At 43.6% G+C, this 18,908-nt stretch overlaps 1 protein-coding gene and 1 long non-coding RNA gene across 5 annotated transcripts in view; one reads left to right on the forward strand and one right to left on the reverse strand.

The window, feature by feature from the left end:
• Positions 1-15,628, forward strand: part of LOC110509999 (ribosomal protein S6 kinase alpha-4) — a 28,988-nt gene extending 13,360 nt beyond the window's left edge. Inside the window, exons 11-18 of the mRNA XM_036967378.1 lie at positions 2,141-2,266; positions 6,231-6,364; positions 7,299-7,392; positions 10,330-10,500; positions 10,853-11,044; positions 11,140-11,308; positions 12,699-12,862; positions 13,415-15,628. Of these exons, the coding sequence (XP_036823273.1) occupies positions 2,141-2,266; positions 6,231-6,364; positions 7,299-7,392; positions 10,330-10,500; positions 10,853-11,044; positions 11,140-11,308; positions 12,699-12,862; positions 13,415-13,639 (1,275 nt within the window). The 3' untranslated portion in view covers positions 13,640-15,628. The remainder of the gene's footprint in view (positions 1-2,140; positions 2,267-6,230; positions 6,365-7,298; positions 7,393-10,329; positions 10,501-10,852; positions 11,045-11,139; positions 11,309-12,698; positions 12,863-13,414) is intronic.
• Positions 7,391-9,757, reverse strand: LOC118945270. 4 transcript variants are annotated; one of them, XR_005040365.1, is made up of 6 exons: positions 9,716-9,757; positions 9,120-9,328; positions 8,795-8,912; positions 8,289-8,498; positions 7,963-8,022; positions 7,391-7,871 (listed from the first exon to the last, which is right to left on the reverse strand). It is a non-coding gene; the product is annotated as an uncharacterized LOC118945270 (long non-coding RNA). The 4 variants fall into 4 exon arrangements; XR_005040364.1 differs by lacking the exon at positions 8,795-8,912 and having other exon boundaries at positions 9,000-9,328; XR_005040363.1 differs by lacking the exon at positions 8,795-8,912 and having other exon boundaries at positions 8,970-9,328.
• Positions 15,629-18,908: the final 3,280 nt, after the last annotated feature.

An 18,908-nucleotide genomic window follows, 5' to 3' on the forward strand; every position in this document is an offset into this window, starting at 1 on the left:
ATTTGCAAATTATGGTGGAAAATAACTATTTGGTCAATAACAAAAGTTTATCTCAATACTTTGTTATATACCCTTTGTTGGCAATGACGGAGGTCAAACGTTTTCTGTAAGTCTTCACAAGGTTTTCACACACTGTTGCTGGTATTTTGGCCCATTCCTCCATGCAGATCTCCTCTAGAGCAGTGATGTTTTGGGGCTGTTGCTGGGCAAAACGGACTTTCAACTCCCTCCAAAGATTTTCTATGGGGTTGAGATCTGGAGACTGGCTAGGCCACTCCAGGACCTTGAAATGCTTCTTACGAAGCCACTCCTTCGGGCGGTGTGTTTGGGGTCATTGTCATGTTGAAAGACCCAGCCACGTTTCATCTTCAATGCCCTTGGTGATGGAAGGAGGTTTTCATTCAAAATCTCACGATACATGGCCCCATTCATTCTTTCCTTTACACGGATCAGTCGTCCTGGTCCCTTTGCAGAAAAACAGCCCCAAAGTATGATGTTTCCACCCCCATGCTTCACAGTAGGTATGGTGTTCTTTGGATGCAACTCAGCATTCTTTGTCCTCCAAACACGACGAGTTGAGTTTTTACCAAAAAGTTATATTTTGGTTTCATCTGACCATATGACATTCTCCCAATCTTCTTCTGGATCATCCAAATGCTCTCTAGCAAACTTCAGACGGGCCTGGACATGTACTGGCTTAAGCAGGGGGACACGTCTGACACTGCAGGATTTGAGTCCCTGGCGACGTAGTGTGTTACTGATGGTAGGCTTTGTTATTTTGGTCCCAGCTCTCTGCAGGTCATTCACTAGGTCCCCCCGTGTGGTTCTGGGATTTTTGCTCACCGTTCTTGTGATGATTTTGACCCCACGGGGTGAGATCTTGCGTGGAGCCCCAGATCGAGGGAGATTATCAGTGGTATTGTATGTCTTCCATTTGCTAATAATTGCTCCCACAGTTGATTTCTTCAAACCAAGCTGCTTACCTATTGCAGATTCAGTCTTCCCAGCCTGGTGCAGGTCTACAATTTTGTTTCTGGTGTCCTTTGACAGCTCTTTGGTCTTGGCCATAGTGGAGTTTGGAGTGTGACTGTTTGAGGTTGTGGACAGGTGTCTTTTATACTGATAACAAGTTCAAACAGGTGCCATTAATACAGGTAACGAGTGGAGGACAGAGGAGCCTCTTAAAGAAGAAGTTACAGGTCTGTGAGAGCCAGAAATCTTGCTTGTTTGTAGGTGACCAAATACTTATTTTCCACCATAATTTGCAAATAAATGTATTAAAATCCTACAATGTGATTTTCTGGATTTTTTTTACCTCATTTTGTCTGTCATAGTTGAAGTGTACCTATGATGAAAATGACAGGCTTCTCTCATCTTTTTAAGTGGGAGAACTTGCACAATTGGTGGCTGACTAAATACTTTTTTGCCCCACTGTATGTTGCGTAGAAATCCGAAGAGGGTGGCCAGCACAGATAGGTGGGATGGGCTGAGGGTTGGGATGTGGAATTGGAGACAAGTGGGAGTGGAGTTGCTTGGCAGGAGATAGAATGATGGTCAAAAATAAAGTATAAAACATAATAAAACGTAAGTTTGAACGACACTGATGGACAGTGTTTTTACAGCTAATGCTGGTTTGCCTGAGGCTGATGCTGATGTTTGTACACATATATATACACACTCTCATTCAAATACACTCATACACAGACACACACATATGTAAATAGTGCCAGACATGCACTCAAATATATACAGTTGGCCTTTTTTGATTTTAGTTGTCCTTGATGTCCTTTGTTTTGTTTTTTGCATTATTTTCTTTTTACTTTTGTCTTTCTTTTTTCTCATGAGCTCATTTTCTTGGTTGTTGGTGCATAGGGGGTGTTCTTGGGGGTGGTGGATGGAATTAATTACATTTTTTGTTTGATTTTTCTTGGGGGGGGGGGGTGACTGTGGGATGGGTCTCGGATGGTTGAGGGACAGCTGTGGTGAACTGTGGGGGGATCTTGGAGGGTTTGTATCCCCGTTTTTGAATGGGAGTCTGTTGGGTGATTTGTGTGATGTAGTTGTTGAGCGGCTTCACTGCAAGTATATTGTATGTTTTGGATTTTCAGTATAATAAAAAGACTCTTCTCTTCCATTTCAGGGCTATTCTTTCGTTGCTCCCTCCATTCTATTCAACAAGAACGTGGTGATGGGGGACTTCATGGAGGGCCAGATGGGAGCAGAGCGACCGGGCTCATCCACTGTCCGTCGCAGTGCTATGTTAGCGGTATGGATCTAGTCCTCACATGGCTGTAGGAAAGCCAGTGCTATGTTAGCGGTATGGATCTAGTCCTCACATGGCTGTAGGAAAGCCAGTGCTATGTTAGCGGTATGGAACTAGTCCTCACATGGCTGTAGGAAAGCCAGTGCTACGTTAGAGGTATGGAACTAGTCCTCACATGGCTGTAGGAAAGCCAGTGCTACAGTGCCTTGCGAAAGTATTCGCCCCCCTTGAACTTTGCGACCTTTTGCCACATTTCAGGCTTCAAACATAAAGATATAAAACTGTATTTTTTTGTGAAGAATCAACAACAAGTGGGACACAATCATGAAGTCGAACGACATTTATTGGATATTTCAAACTTTTTTAATAAATCAAAAACTGAAAAATTGGGCGTGCAAAATTATTCAGCCCCCTTAAGTTAATACTTTGTAGCACCACCTTTTGCTGCGGTTACAGCTGTAAGTCGCTTGGGGTATGTCTCTATCAGTTTTGCACATCGAGAGACTGAAATTTTTTCCCATTCCTCCTTGCAAAACAGCTCGAGCTCAGTGAGGTTGGATGGAGAGCATTTGTGAACAGCAGTTTTCAGTTCTTTCCACAGATTCTCGATTGGATTCAGGTCTGGACTTTGACTTGGCCATTCTAACACCTGGATATGTTTATTTTTGAACCATTCCATTGTAGATTTTGCTTTATGTTTTGGATCATCGTCTTGTTGGAAGACAAATCTCCGTCCCAGTCTCAGGTCTTTTGCAGACTCCATCAGGTTTTCTTCCAGAATGGTCCTGTATTTGGCTCCATCCATCTTCCCATCAATTTTAACCATCTTCCCTGTCCCTGCTGAAGAAAAGCAGGCCCAAACCATGATGCTACCACCACCATGTTTGACAGTGGGTATGGTGTGTTCAGGGTGATGAGCTGTGTTGCTTTTACGCCAAACATAACGTTTTGCATTGTTGCCAAAAAGTTCCATTTTGGTTTCATCTGACCAGAGCACCTTCTTCCACATGTTTGGTGTGTCTCGACTGATTGTTGTCCTATGGACAGAGTCTCCCACCTCAGCTGTAGATCTCTGCAGTTCATCCAGAGTGATCATGGGCCTCTTGGCTGCATCTCTGATCAGTCTTCTCCTTGTATGAGCTGAAAGTTTAGAGGGACGGCCAGGTCTTGGTAGATTTGCAGTGGTCTGATACTCCTTCCATTTCAATATTATCGCTTGCACAGTGCTCCTTGGGATGTTTAAAGCTTGGGAAATCTTTTTGTATCCAAATCCGGCTTTAAACTTCTTCACAACAGTATCTCGGACCTGCCTGGTGTGTTCCTTGTTCTTCATGATGCTCTCTGCGCTTTTAACGGACCTCTGAGACTATCACAGTGCAGGTGCATTTATACGGAGACTTGATTACACACAGGTGGATTGTATTTATCATCATTAGTCATTTAGGTCAACATTGGATCATTCAGAGATCCTCACTGAACTTCTGGAGAGAGTTTGCTGCACTGAAAGTAAAGGGGCTGAATAATTTTGCACGCCCAATTTTTCAGTTTTTGATTTGTTAAAAAAGTTTGAAAAATCCAATAAATGTCGTTCCACTTCATGATTGTGTCCCACTTGTTGTTGATTCTTCACAAAAAAATACAGTTTTATATCTTTATGTTTGAAGCCTGAAATGTGGCAAAAGGTCGCAAAGTTCAAGGGGGCCGAATACTTTCGCAAGGCACTGTATGTTAGCGGTATGGAACTGGTCCTCACATGGCTGTAGGAAAGCCAGTGCTATATTAGCGGTATGGAACTAGTCCTCACATGGCTGTAGGAAAGCCAGTGCTATGTTAGCGGTATGGAACTAGTCCTCACATGGCTGTAGGAAAGCCAGTGCTATGTTAGAGGTATGGAACTAGTCCTCACATGGCTGTAGGAAAGCCAGTACTATGTTAGAGGTATGGAACTAGTCCTGACCGGGCTGTAGGAAAGCCAGTGCTATGTTAGCGGTATGGAACTAGTCCTGACCGGGCTGTAGGAAAGCCAGAGCTATGTTAGAGGTATGGAACTAGTCCTGACCGGGCAGTAGGAAAGCCCGTGCTATGTTAGAGGTATGGAACTAGTCCTCACATGGCTGTAGGAAAGCCAGTGCTATGTTAGCGGTATGGATCTAGTCCTCACATGGCTGTAGGAAAGCCAGTGCTATGTTAGCGGTATGGAACTAGTTCTCACATGGCTGTAGGAAAGCCAGTGCTATGTTAGCGGTATGGAACTAGTCCTCACATGGCTGTAGGAAAGCCAGTGCTATGTTAGCGGTATGGAACTAGTCCTCACATGGCTGTAGGAAAGCCAGTGCTATGTTAGCGGTATGGAACTAGTCCTGACCGGGCTGTAGGAAAGCCAGTGCTATGTTAGCGGTATGAAACTAGTCCTCACATGGCTGTAGGAAAGCCAGTGCTATGTTAGCGGTATGAAACTAGTCCTCACATGGCTGTAGGAAAGCCAGTGCTATGTTAGCGGTATGAAACTAGTCCTCACATGGCTGTAGGAAAGCCAGTGCTATGTTAGCGGTATGGAACTAGTCCTCACATGGCTATAGGAAAGCCAGTGTTATGTTAGCGGTATGGAACTAGTCCTGACCGGGCTGTAGGAAAGCCAGTGCTATGTTAGCGGTATGGAACTAGTCCTGACATGGCTGTTGGAAAGCCAGTGCTATGTTAGCGGTATGGAACTAGTCCTCACATGGCTATAGGAAAGCCAGTGTTATGTTAGCGGTATGGAACTAGTCCTCACATGGCTGTAGGAAAGCCAGTGCTATGTTAGCGGTATGGAACTAGTCCTCACATGGCTGTAGGAAAGCCAGTGCTATGATAGCGGTATGGAACTAGTCCTGACCGGGCTGTAGGAAAGCCAGTGCTATGTTAGAGGTATGGAACTAGTCCTCACATGGCTGTTGGAAAGCCAGTGCTATGTTAGCGGTATGGAACTAGTCCTCACATGGCTATAGGAAAGCCAGTGTTATGTTAGCGGTATGGAACTAGTCCTCACATGGCTGTAGGAAAGCCAGTGCTATGTTAGCGGTATGGAACTAGTCCTCACATGGCTGTAGGAAAGCCAGTGCTATGATAGCGGTATGGAACTAGTCCTGACCGGGCTGTAGGAAAGCCAGTGCTATGTTAGAGGTATGGAACTAGTCCTCACATGGCTGTTGGAAAGCCAGTGCTATGTTAGCGGTATGGAACTAGTCCTCACATGGCTATAGGAAAGCCAGTGCTATGTTAGCGGTATGGAACTAGTCCTCACATGGCTGTTGGAAAGCCAGTGCTATGTTAGCGGTATGGAACTAGTCCTCACATGGCTGTAGGAAAGCCAGTGCTATGATAGCGGTATGGAACTAGTCCTGACCGGGCTGTAGGAAAGCCAGTGTTATGTTAGCGGTATGGAACTAGTCCTGACCGGGCTGTAGGAAAGCCAGTGCTATGTTAGCGGTATGTAACTAGTCCTGACCGGGCAGTAGGAAAGCCAGTGCTATGTTAGCGGTATGGAACTAGTCCTGACCGGGCTGTAGGAAAGCCAATGCTATGTTAGCGGTATGGAACTAGTCCTCACATGGCTGTAGGAAAGCCAGTGCTATGTTAGCGGTATGGAATTAGTCCTGACCGGGCTGTCGGAAAGCCAGTGCTATGTTAGCGGTATGGAACTAGTCCTCACATGGCTGTAGGAAAGCCAGTGCTATGTTAGCGGTATGGAACTAGTCCTCACATGGCTGTAGGAAAGCCAGTGCTATGTTAGCGGTATGGAACTAGTCCTGACCGGGCTGTATGAATGTTGTTAGGTGAATGTATTACGTCAGGTCTTGCTGGCCTGAGCTCAATCTGTGCTGCTTTAATAAATATCCGTCCAGCCAGCAATTTAAATATTTAATTTGGACACATTCTACAGTTTCCTGTGCAGTTGTATTTGACTTCCCTCTTTTGTCCTCTGCAGGACTCTACGTTCTTCCAGCTGTATGAGCTGTGCCTGCAGGGGGCACCCCTGGGCGAGGGCAGCTTCTCTGTGTGCAGGAAGTGTCGACACCACCAGAGTGGCCATGAGTACGCCGTTAAGATCATCAGCCGCAGGTGAGTCAGCCGGGGTGTGGGGCTGGCTGAGACACTGTCACTCGCTAATGCAATGTGTCATTATTACACCAGCATGATGAATTACACACTTCACGCTGCTGTGTTTTAATGCCTATTCCATGGCATTTTTTTTATTTTAAGGGGGGTAGGGCGCTTGGCATTACCAACCACAGTATTTTTCAGACCAGTTAGTACATACTAGCAACACGCATAACCACCAAACCATACAGGCAAATTCAGGGAAGCTAAGACAATCCAAGCCAAGGACAAATCATCTTAAATCTACAGTTTTATATAGAGCCATAGCTAAATGGAACTCTTTACCAATCCATACTTCTCAGGCAAAAAGTAAATCCACCTTCAAGAAAAAATAATAGCGCATCCATCTAATGTGATAGACCAAATGACTGGACAGGAAATAGAAAGAACATCTAATGTGATAGACCAAATGACTGGACAGGAAATAGAAAGAACATCTAATGTGATAGACCAAATGACTGGACAGGAAATAGAAAGAACATCTAATGTGATAGACCAAATGACTGGACAGGAAATAGAAAGAACATCTAATGTGATAGACCAAATGACTGGACAGGAAATAGAAAGAATATCTAATGTGACAGACCAAATGACTGGACCGGAAATAGAAAGCATAAACTGAATGTTAAATGTGTTTCCTGTCAGGTATTTTAATTGTCTATTTGTTGAATATTTGTGAAGTCTTGATTTGTGTTTGTAATGTCTTGTTAATTGTTAATTGTTGTTGGACCCCAGGAAGATTAGCTAGCGTTACGGTGTTAGCTAATGGTGATCCTTATAAAAGTACAACAACAGAAATTACCACAGCTGTTTCATAGGCTGTTTGGCGCACTGAGGTGCTTTGTGTTGTTGACCTTTAATGTGTGAATGCCTCTCTCTCTCTCCTGCTTGTTAGAATGGAAGTGAACACTCAGAGGGAGATTGCTGCCCTCAGGCAGTGTGAGGCTCACCCCAACATTGTCAAACTGCATGAGGTCTACACTGATCAGGTACAGAAGGATGATATTATGCACATGCACACACCTTCAAGCACTAACTACAGGCACTCACCTTCAAGCACTAACTACAGGCACACACCTTCAAGCACTAACAACTACAGGCACACACCTTCAAGCACTAACAACTACAGGCACACACCTTCAAGCACTAACAACTACAGGCACACACCTTCAAGCACTAACAACTACAGGCACACACCTTCAAGCACTAACCACTACAGGCACACACCTTCAAGCACTATCAACTACAGGCACCCGCCTTCAAGCACTAACAACTACAGGCACCCACCTTCAAGCACTAACAACTACAGGATACCCATTTTCAAGCACTAACAACTACAGGCACCCACCTTCAAGCACTAACAACTACAGGCACCCACCTTCAAGCACTAACAACTACAGGCACCCACCTTCAAGCACTAACAACTACAGGCACCCACCTTCAAGCACTATCAACTACAGGCACCCACCTTCAAGCACTAACAACTACAGGAACACACCTTCAAGCACTAACAACTACAGGATGCCTATTTTCAAGCACTAACAACTACAGGCACCCACCTTCAAGCACTAACAACTACAGGCACCCACCTTCAAGCACTAACAACTACAGGCACACACCTTCAAGCACTAACAACTACAGGATACCTATTTTCAAGCACTAACAACTACAGGCACCCACCTTCAAGCACTAACAACTACAGGCACCCACCTTCAAGCACTAACAACTACAGGCACCCACCTTCAAGCACTAACAACTACAGGATACCCATTTTCAAGCACTAACAACTACAGGCACACACCTTCAAGCACTAACTACAGGCACACACCTTCAAGCACTAACTACAGGCACAGACCTTCAAGCACTAACAACTAAAGGCACCCACCTTCAAGCACTAACAACTACAGGGACACACCTTCAAGCACTAACAACTACAGGCACCCACCTTCAAGCACTAACAACTACAGGCACCCACCTTCAAGCACTAACAACTACAGGCACACACCTTCAAGCACTAACAACTACAGGCACACACCTTCAAGCACTAACAACTACAGGCACCCACCTTCAAGCACTAACAACTACAGGCACACACCTTCAAGCACTAACAACTACAGGATACCTATTTTCAAGCACTAACAACTACAGGCACCCACCTTCAAGCACTAACAACTACAGGCACCCACCTTCAAGCACTAACAACTACAGGCACCCACCTTCAAGCACTAACAACTACAGGATACCCATTTTCAAGCACTAACAACTACAGGCACACACCTTCAAGCACTAACTACAGGCACACACCTTCAAGCACTAACTACAGGCACAGACCTTCAAGCACTAACAACTAAAGGCACCCACCTTCAAGCACTAACAACTACAGGCACCCACCTTCAAGCACTAACAACTACAGGCACACACCTTCAAGCACTAACAACTACAGGATACCCATTTTCAAGCACTAACAACTACAGGCACACACCTTCAAGCACTAACTACAGGCACACACCTTCAAGCACTAACTACAGGCACAGACCTTCAAGCACTAACAACTAAAGGCACCCACCTTCAAGCACTAACAACTACAGGGACACACCTTCAAGCACTAACAACTACAGGCACCCACCTTCAAGCACTAACAACTACAGGCACCCACCTTCAAGCACTAACAACTACAGGCACCCACCTTCAAGCACTAACAACTACAGGCACCCACCTTCAAGCACTAACAACTACAGGATACCTATTTTCAAGCACTAACAACTACAGGCACCCACCTTCAAGCACTAACAACTACAGGCACCCACCTTCAAGCACTAACAACTACAGGCACCCACCTTCAAGCACTAACAACTACAGGATACCCATTTTCAAGCACTAACAACTACAGGCACACACCTTCAAGCACTAACTACAGGCACACACCTTCAAGCACTAACTACAGGCACAGACCTTCAAGCACTAACAACTAAAGGCACCCACCTTCAAGCACTAACAACTACAGGGACACACCTTCAAGCACTAACAACTACAGGCACCCACCTTCAAGCACTAACAACTACAGGCACCCACCTTCAAGCACTAACAACTACAGGCACACACCTTCAAGCACTAACAACTACAGGCACACACCTTCAAGCACTAACAACTACAGGCACCCACCTTCAAGCACTAACAACTACAGGCACCCACCTTCAAGCACTAACCACTACAGGCACCCACCTTCAAGCACTAACAACTACAGGCACCCACCTTCAAGCACTAACAACTACAGGCACCCACCTTCAAGCACTAACAACTACAGGCACACACCTTCAAGCACTAACAACTACAGGATACCTATTTTCAAGCACTAACAACTACAGGCACCCACCTTCAAGCACTAACAACTACAGGCACCCACCTTCAAGCACTAACAACTACAGGCACCCACCTTCAAGCACTAACAACTACAGGATACCCATTTTCAAGCACTAACAACTACAGGCACACACCTTCAAGCACTAACTACAGGCACACACCTTCAAGCACTAACTACAGGCACAGACCTTCAAGCACTAACAACTAAAGGCACCCACCTTCAAGCACTAACAACTACAGGGACACACCTTCAAGCACTAACAACTACAGGCACCCACCTTCAAGCACTAACAACTACAGGCACCCACCTTCAAGCACTAACAACTACAGGCACACACCTTCAAGCACTAACAACTACAGGCACACACCTTCAAGCACTAACAACTACAGGCACCCACCTTCAAGCACTAACAACTACAGGCACCCACCTTCAAGCACTAACCACTACAGGCACCCACCTTCAAGCACTAACCACTACAGGCACACCCCCTCTTTTCCATTCTCCCTCCCCCCACCTCCTTCTCTTTCCCCATCCTCCCTCCTTCTCTCTCCCTCCTCTCTCTCAGTTCCATACGTACCTGGTGATGGAGCTGCTGCGTGGGGGGGAGCTGCTGGAGAGGATCAAGAAGAAGAAGCTGTTTGGGGAATCAGAGGCCAGTCAGCTGCTCAGGAGCCTTGTGTCAGCTGTTGGCTTCATGCACGAGGCTGGAGTGGTGCATAGAGACCTCAAACCAGAGGTGGGCCAACAGACAGACACAGACAGCGAGAGAGAGGGAGTCTAAATATATTCTATAGAAATGTATAGCCCGAAATAAGTCATTGAGTTTGCTGCAATAGTACTCTGTACCAACCAAAGCCTGTAGCCAGTTAGTATGATGAGATCAAAGTCTTTAGCAATGCTGTAAAAACCACTAAGCATGGCCTATCAGGTTTATGATTTTATTTTGTTGGTTCAGGCTAAAATAAATTGACATTTGTTGCTCCATTACATCAGCCAATGACTGTAACCTTCTGTTGACTGTGTTGTTCCTGCACGGCCCACTCACTTCTTTCTCGCTCGCTCTCTCTCTTTCCTTTTCTCTTTTTCAGAATGTGCTGTTTGCAGACGAGGGGGAGGACTCGGTGCTGAAGGTGATAGATTTTGGTTTTGCCCGGGTGTGCCCTGCGGGCAGCGCCCCCCTGCAGACTCCCTGCTTCACACTGCAGTACGCTGCTCCTGAGCTCTTCCACAGCACCGGTTACGACCAGGCCTGCGACCTCTGGAGCCTTGGGGTCATCCTGGTACTTACTCTCCCAACCTGACTCTGTAATGTGTCATTAGTAAAACTAATTATCGTTATGTTATTAATGACTGTGTGTGTCCGTCCGTCCGGCAGTACACCATGCTGTCAGGACAGGTGCCCTTCCAGAGTAAGCAGCAGCAGCGAGCGGGGATGACCTCCTCTTATGCTGCTGACATCATGCATAAAATTAAAGAGGGAGACTTCTCGTTTGCTGGAGAAGCCTGGAAGGGTGTGTCAGGGGAGGCTAAAGAGCTTGTGAAAGGTATGTTCTGCATCCCTTACATTATCCTTATTCACTCATTGACATGATCCAAATCACATTTTATTTGTCACGTGCCGAATACAACAGGTGTAGGTAGACCTTACAGTGAAACGCTTACTTACAAGCCCTTAACCAACAATGCTTTAAGAAGTTTTTTTAGTTTTTTTAGTGTTAAGTAACAAATAGAAAATAAAAAGTAACAAAAAATGAAACAACAGCAGTCAAATAACAATAGCAAGGCTATATACAGGGATGTGCGGAGGCACCGGTTAGTTGAGTTAATTGAGATAATATGTACATGTAGGTGGAGTTAAAGTAAATATGCAAAGATAATAAACAGAGAGTAGCAGCAGCGTAAAAGAGGGATCTGTTTAGCCCTTTGATTAGCTGTTCAGGAGTCTTATGACTTTGGGGTAGAAGCTGTTAAGAAGCCTTTTGGACCTAGACTTGGCGCTCTGGTACTGCTTGCTGTGCGGTAGCAGAGATAACAGACTAGGGTGGCTGGAGTCTTTGACAATTTTTAGGGCTTTCCTCTAACACCGCCTGGTATAGAGGTCCTGGATGGCACGAAGCTTGGCCCCAGTGATGTACTGGGCCGTACGCACTACCTTGCGGTCGGAGGCCAAGCAGTTGCCATGCCAGGCAGTGATGCAACCAATCAGGATGCTCTCGATAGTGCAGCTGTAGAACCTTTTGAGGATCTGAGGACCAATGCTCAAACTTTTCAGTCTCCTGAGGGGGAATAGGTTTTGTCGTGCCCTCTTCACGACTGTCTTAGTGTGTTTGCACCATGTTAGTTTGTTGGTGATGTGGACACCAAGAAACTTGAAGCTCTCCAACCTGCTCCACTACAACCCCGTCAATGAGAATGGGGGCGTGCTCGGTCCTCCTTTTCCTGTAGTCCACAATCATCAATCAATCACGATGCAATTATTCCTTCTCCATTCACTCAATCTTTTAAACATTTCCCCCGCCTTTCTGTCCCTGCCCTGCCCTCACTCACTTTCCTCTTTTCTGTCATGCTTTCTCTGCCCCTCCCTGCTCCTTCCTTTCCTCTCTCTCTCTTTCTTCTAAACTAACCCCCCTCCCTTCCCAACCTTTCATATTTTTCATTTTCGCTTTCCCTCCCTACTTCCTTCCCTCCCTAACCCTTCTAAACCTCCCTCCCTCCTTCCCTCCCTAACCCTTCTAAACCTCCCTCCCTCCTTCCCTCCCTAACCCTTCTAAACCTCCCTCCCTCCTTCCCTCCCTAACTTTTCTAAACATCCCTCCCTCCTTCCCTCCCTAACCCTTCTAAACCTCCCTCCCTCCTTCCCTCCCTAACTCTTCTAAACCTCCCTCCTTCCCTCCCTAACTCTTCTGAACCTCCTTCCTTCCTGTTTGTGTTCAGGGCTTCTGACGGTGGATCCAGAGAGGCGTCTCAAGCTGTCTGCTCTGAGAGAGAACAGCTGGCTGCAGGGCGGGGCTATCCTATCCTCCACCCCCCTCTGCACCCCAGATGTGCTAGAGTCCAGCGGCCCCATTGTCCGCTCCTATGTCAACGCCACCTACAAGGTAATGGAATTCCAGTGGGAAGAAAGTATACATTTTCTATAACCAGTAGATTACATTCCTTGTGTTCTTTTATTTATATATATTTTTTGAATCTCCCAATCAAATCAAAGTTTATTTGCCATATGCAGAGTATAGCGTATTGTACGCATTACAATTAAATGCTTACTTACTCGCCAGCTCTCCTCTCCAACAGTGCAACATCTATAAAAAAAGTATTCAATCAAAAATTAAGTTAAATGTTGGAGTAAAACAAATAGAGAACACAATATAAAAAAGCACTATAGGAAGATAATAAAGGGTATGCGGGGCTGTTCTTCAGCACGGCGGAGTGCCTGGACACAGCCCTGAGCCGTGGTATATTGGCCATATACAAACCCCAGAGGTGCCTTATTGCTATTATAAACTGGTTACCAATGTAATTAGAGCAGTAAAAATAAATGTTTTGTTGTATCCGTGGTAAATGGTCTGATAAACCACGGCTGTCAGCCAATCAGCATTCAGAGCTCAATTCACCCAATTTATAATATTGTATGTACATCCTCTCTCCATTAGGCATTCAACAAGGGGAAGAGGGAGGGCTTCTTTCTGAAGAGTGTTGACAACGCCCCCCTTGCAAAGCGACGCAAGCTCAAGATGACAAGTACAGGTGTGGAGACTCGACGGAGCTCCTCTTGCTCATCCTCTTCTTCCTCTTCCTCAGCTGCCTCTGCCGCTGCAACAAACTCAAAAAACCAGCCACCACACCAAACTCTGCCCCCGAAGCTAGAAAAGCACTAGAAGGGGAGGAGGGGGAAGAGTGGGAGGAATAAAGTTAGAAGAAGGAAGCACATTAATTCAGATATGACAGATTGGGATACTGTCTCTGAAAGACCAGAGATGACTTGATTTGAATTCCAAAGTCATCTAGAATCTCCAAATTCTAAGTCTAAGAGCTTATTTATGAACCAACTATGAGACTAGTTAAATATTTCAGGATTCACCTCCCTGTTTTCTAGAAAGACGATGCTTTTTGCATTGTCGTAATGATGCAATGACTTTATCTATATGTGTTTATACCATTTGCAGTAAACTGCAGTAGCTTGTACCATCTCATTTAATTTTCCCAAGAAATTAACTAACATGTAATTTCTTGAATGGAAATAAGCTTTAGACCAGTGTTTTCATAACTCTGGTCTAGAGGATAAATATCAGTATGGTAGGTTATGGAAGACTGTTGGCTTTAAGGTCATACTAATGAAGGTTTCAGTCACCTTGCCAGGGTGATGATGATGAGCATGCAGTTATCCTGATGTTAACATGTTCTCAGTACCAGAGGGAGGGAGGGAGGCAGGGTGGAGGGAGGCAGGCGGGCGGGAGGGAGAGGTAAAGGGAAATGAGGAGCCATAATGAGCACAAGCCATATATACATAGGGAGGTCATGACCTCTACACCGGAGCACTTGTAGATACATACACAGCACTCATCGCATGACAAAACGAGGCAGTGGTTAGGAGTCTGTTGGAAGTCTCTCACTGTATCTAATGGTGTGGTTGAGATTGAGAAATAATGGTGCTACTGTACTATATAAAGAGAAAATCTATTATTATTACTGCGGACAGCTGTTCAAGTGAACTTTGACCCTGCGTGATGTTCCCAGTCCATGGGACGCAGTCTTTGTGACCCAGATGTCCCATACTGCCAATTTACAGGAACCTTAGTATCATTCTCTTTGGCTTGAGATTTCAGTGATCTATTGACATTGGTCTCGCTGTGTATACTTAACTGGTTCACTGAAGTTCACCTGCAAGTCAAATAACGCCATCCATTGTCCTGTGTGTGAATATGTGTGCTTCATTAATGAACAAGCATCATGATTCTGACTAAATAAGATAAACCGGGGAAATAAACACTGGGTTATGATCAACATTCTGATTTGATTTTATATTCTCATGAACAGATGACAGTGCCCTACAGCTCATGGTGTTGAGTTCTTATGAGCAGAGCAACTTTTCGCTATATTTCTCAAAGGGACAAATCAAAATATGAATTATTTTGTACTGTGAGTAAGAATTGTCACCCTGATTTAAAGAATTTTGTGTTTTTTTAAAGACATTTCGGTATTTTATCATTGAATGTCAGTTACACTGATCATTTACCAATCACTTTTTTACCCAAATATATTGACTGTTGATTAGATTTGTACCTGGATATCGCACAAATGTAGTCATTTAATCAGTGATACACATTTCAGCTTTAAACACAATGCTTATTTGAGTATTTATTACATTTTATGGGTTGTGATGTGTTTTTCTGATGCTGTGGTAATGGTTTTCAGACTGATTTACCTTTGGTGGGTTTGAGTGTATGTGCTGTATGCATGTTGATTGTTTTGCGTGTGCGCAGCGTGACTGGTTCTGGGTATTATATGTGCTCTTTTCCTTAGTCTCCAGGTAAACCATTATTGCAAGTTAATGTAGTAAATATATATTTTTTTCGTTATTTCTTATAAACATTATTTTATGTCGGGAACTGTGCTTTTGTTCTATGCTATTGTTTGTATTTTCATTTGGCTGTTGATGTCGTATGTTGTCTTTTTAATGTTATGAATTTGAGATACTATTTTTAATGAGCTACTGCCCATGCCATGTATTGTCCTTTTTGGCAAAAAATATCAAATGTTCTTCAAAGCATATCATGATATTGAGATACACTATGTCACAATAACTTGTAATGCTTTGTCTTGTGTCGAACACTTAAATGTGGAGAAAAATAAATGATTTTACTCAATATTTATTCATTTTCTTCAGTTCTTAGTCTCTTACATAAATTTGCCGTGAGTCCTTTTGCTTAGGAGATAATGATTGATGTATATTTTTAATTCAACTTTGTCTTGCATTTTATGCATCCAGGAAATATTTGTTACATGAGGTACAGTATTGTTTGTGACGGTTGACAGAAATTGACTTTAGTATTAATGTAACCAGCAGGGGGCAGTAGGATGCTTACCAGTAGCAGGCCAACAGGCACAATGAGCCATTGAAAACCAATAGACAACATGGCTATAACGTGATTATCATTTTGCCATTAATCAAAACTATACTTGAGTGGATCATTTCAATGGGAAATTGTGATATGTTGAACGTGACACAGATGGATATGGATGAAACTGTAAATCATGACCATTCCAATAATTACAGTACAATCTGCAGTCTTGGAAATGACCCAAGGCATGAGCCTGCCTTTGGTAAGAGAGCACGCGAACACACACACACTGGGATGGATTAAATGTATACTTGAGCAGATACAGCCAGCCCTTTAACACAGACCCATGCAAACTGCTTTGGCAGACCTCAGAGCCCTGCAAACACCTCATATAGACTTTGTCTTACATTCATCCACCAAGCTTTTAAATAATTAAAACAGTAGAGAAGCTCTACTTGTGTCAATGCATCAAGGTTGATTTCATGGCAGACCTACCACTCTCTAGTCTCTGCCATCAAAATTGTATTATTTATTTCTAAAAACTCCTTTCATTATTAAGTACCGGTACCTAAACATGACTTCTGTGCACCATATAACCCGAGGAAGAAACATTCCATCACCAGCATGTTCTATACTGAACCCAAACAGTTCCAGTGCTATCAGGTAGAAAAGGCAAAACCAGCAATCATGTGACTGGAGGCCAAGAGGGTGTCCGCATGCAAGGTCACTGGTGGTGAGTGCTCATTTGTAAGCCCGAGCACTAGAGTCACATTGACGGATGTGTTGCTGGCGCAGGGGAAAACATGGAAGGAATATGCGTAAGCAAGGCTAACATACAGTGCCTATCGAAAGTCTACACCCCTCTTGGATTTCTTCACATTTTATTGTTACAAAGTGGGATTGAATTGTCATGTTTTTATCAACGATCTCCACAAATTCTAAAAAAAAATTAAGATTCATGAAATATAAAACACTAATATACCTTGATTAGATAAGTATTTACCCCCCTGAGTCAATACATGTTATAAACACCTTTTGCAGCGATTACAGCTGTGAGTCTTATTCAGGAAAGATCCTAGGGGAAAACCTACTTCAGTTTACTTAACACCAGTAACCAGGAGAGGAATTTACCTTTCAGCAGGACAATAACCTACAACACAAAGCCAAATCTAGACTGGAGGTGCTTACCAAGACGACAGTAAATGTTCCTGAGTGGGCAAGTTACAGTTTAGACTTAAATCTTCTTGAAAATCTGTGGCAAGACTTGAAATTGGCTGTTCAGCAATGATCAACAACCAACTTGACAGAGCTTGAAAAGAATAATGGGAAAATATTGCACAATCCAGGTGTGCAAAGCTCTTAGAGATTTACCTAGAAAGACTCACAGCTATAATTTCTGCCAAACGTGTATTGACTCGGGTGTGAATGCTTATGTAATTGAGATATTTCTGTATTTAATTTTCAATAAATGTGCTGAAATTCCTAAAAACATGTTTTCACTTTGTCATTATGGGGTATTGTGTGAGAAAAATATATTTAATACATTTTGAGTTCAGGCTGTAACAAAATGTGGAATAAGTCAAAGGCTATGAATACTGAATACATGTTTTGGAATATTTTTATTGTGTATATTTGTATTATTTTCACTCTGTAATTTAGGTCATTATTGTAGAGTCACTACAATATTTTTCCCATCACAGCCATTGAACTCTGTAGCTGTTTTAAAATCACTAATGGCCTCATGGTAACATCCCTGAGCATTTTCCTTCCTGTCCTGCAGCTCAGTTCAGAAGGACAACTGCATCTAGGATTTGTCTGGGTGGTTTAATGCATCATTTACAGCATAATTATTAACTTCGCCATGCTTAAAGGTATATTCAGTGTCTGATTTGTTATTGTTACCCATGTGTGTGTGTGCGCGCTTCTCCATACAGCATGTGTGGGTGGCAGTGTTAGTGTCCTTATGCTTTGGGAGATGTCTTGCTGAATACTGCATTAGCCATCTGTCATAAGGAGAAGAGGAGGTAAGAGTGATCCTCAGTGTCTGTCCTGTCCCCTTTTACCTCTCCCTGCCTCTCACTCAATGACATTTGCACAAGACACTTTAATATTGCAACAGTCAACATCTGTGAGTAGGTCTGAGACATCTGACTTAGAGAGTGTGTGAACAGTACACACACACCCAATCACAGTACACTCTCTCTCTCCTTTTCCTGTCATTGCAGTAAGCGTCCACTTTACCACTGGCAGTTGAATAGCTTGAAAAATAACAAAACTATCTTTCATTGTTTTATGCCAAGACTTTTTAAACATTAATACACATTTCATTTGAATAGCTCGGCTGTTGAGAGCCTTGGGTTATCATGATCATTGATCAATATTGAATTGGATTATATTTAGGAACAGATTTATATTTAGGGAGGGTTGTCAAACTGTTTGTTTTGCTTTGGGGAGGGTTGTGTTGTTTTTTATTGGGCACAGGGGAGGGAAGTGCGGTTTTTACCTGGTTTACATTCGCTCTTTTGCGAATATTTCTTCCATCCTAGCCAAATTTCCTCATCTGCTTGCGGGCGCCTTCCTTTTACCAAGGTGTTTTGGTATTTCCCTTATGCACTACATAGTCTACCAGTGTAACTGTATATCCTGCCCTGTATCCACCATTCATAGTGTCAATAGTGGTAGGTGAATCGTTTATCAGGATCTGCAATAGGTCAACTAGCAATCATACCACACATAAAAGTATTTAAAGCTGCATACATTTTCAATATGAATCCACAAGAACAAATGGGAATAGCTGATAGGCAGCAAACCGGAGAGGCCAGGTGCATTATTGCGCATGAAAGAACAATGAAGACATGAAGCGTGCAGCTCAAAAAGCCCTCCTATTGATCGGGGCAATGCAAGTTTCCTACCCAAGTCTGACTTACAACAACACCACAATGCAAGATATAATTGCATTATTGTTTTCAAGAGTGCAAAATTCTGCAGTGAAAATGTAATTTGAATAGCGTCTCAAAAGACCTGTGATTTGAATGTTTTATTCCATTTGGATCAGTTGTGGGCCTAATCTCAACAATTTATAAGG

The sequence above is a fragment of the Oncorhynchus mykiss genome, chromosome Y, assembly GCF_013265735.2.
Source record: "Oncorhynchus mykiss isolate Arlee chromosome Y, USDA_OmykA_1.1, whole genome shotgun sequence".
Lineage (NCBI taxonomy): Eukaryota > Metazoa > Chordata > Actinopteri > Salmoniformes > Salmonidae > Oncorhynchus > Oncorhynchus mykiss.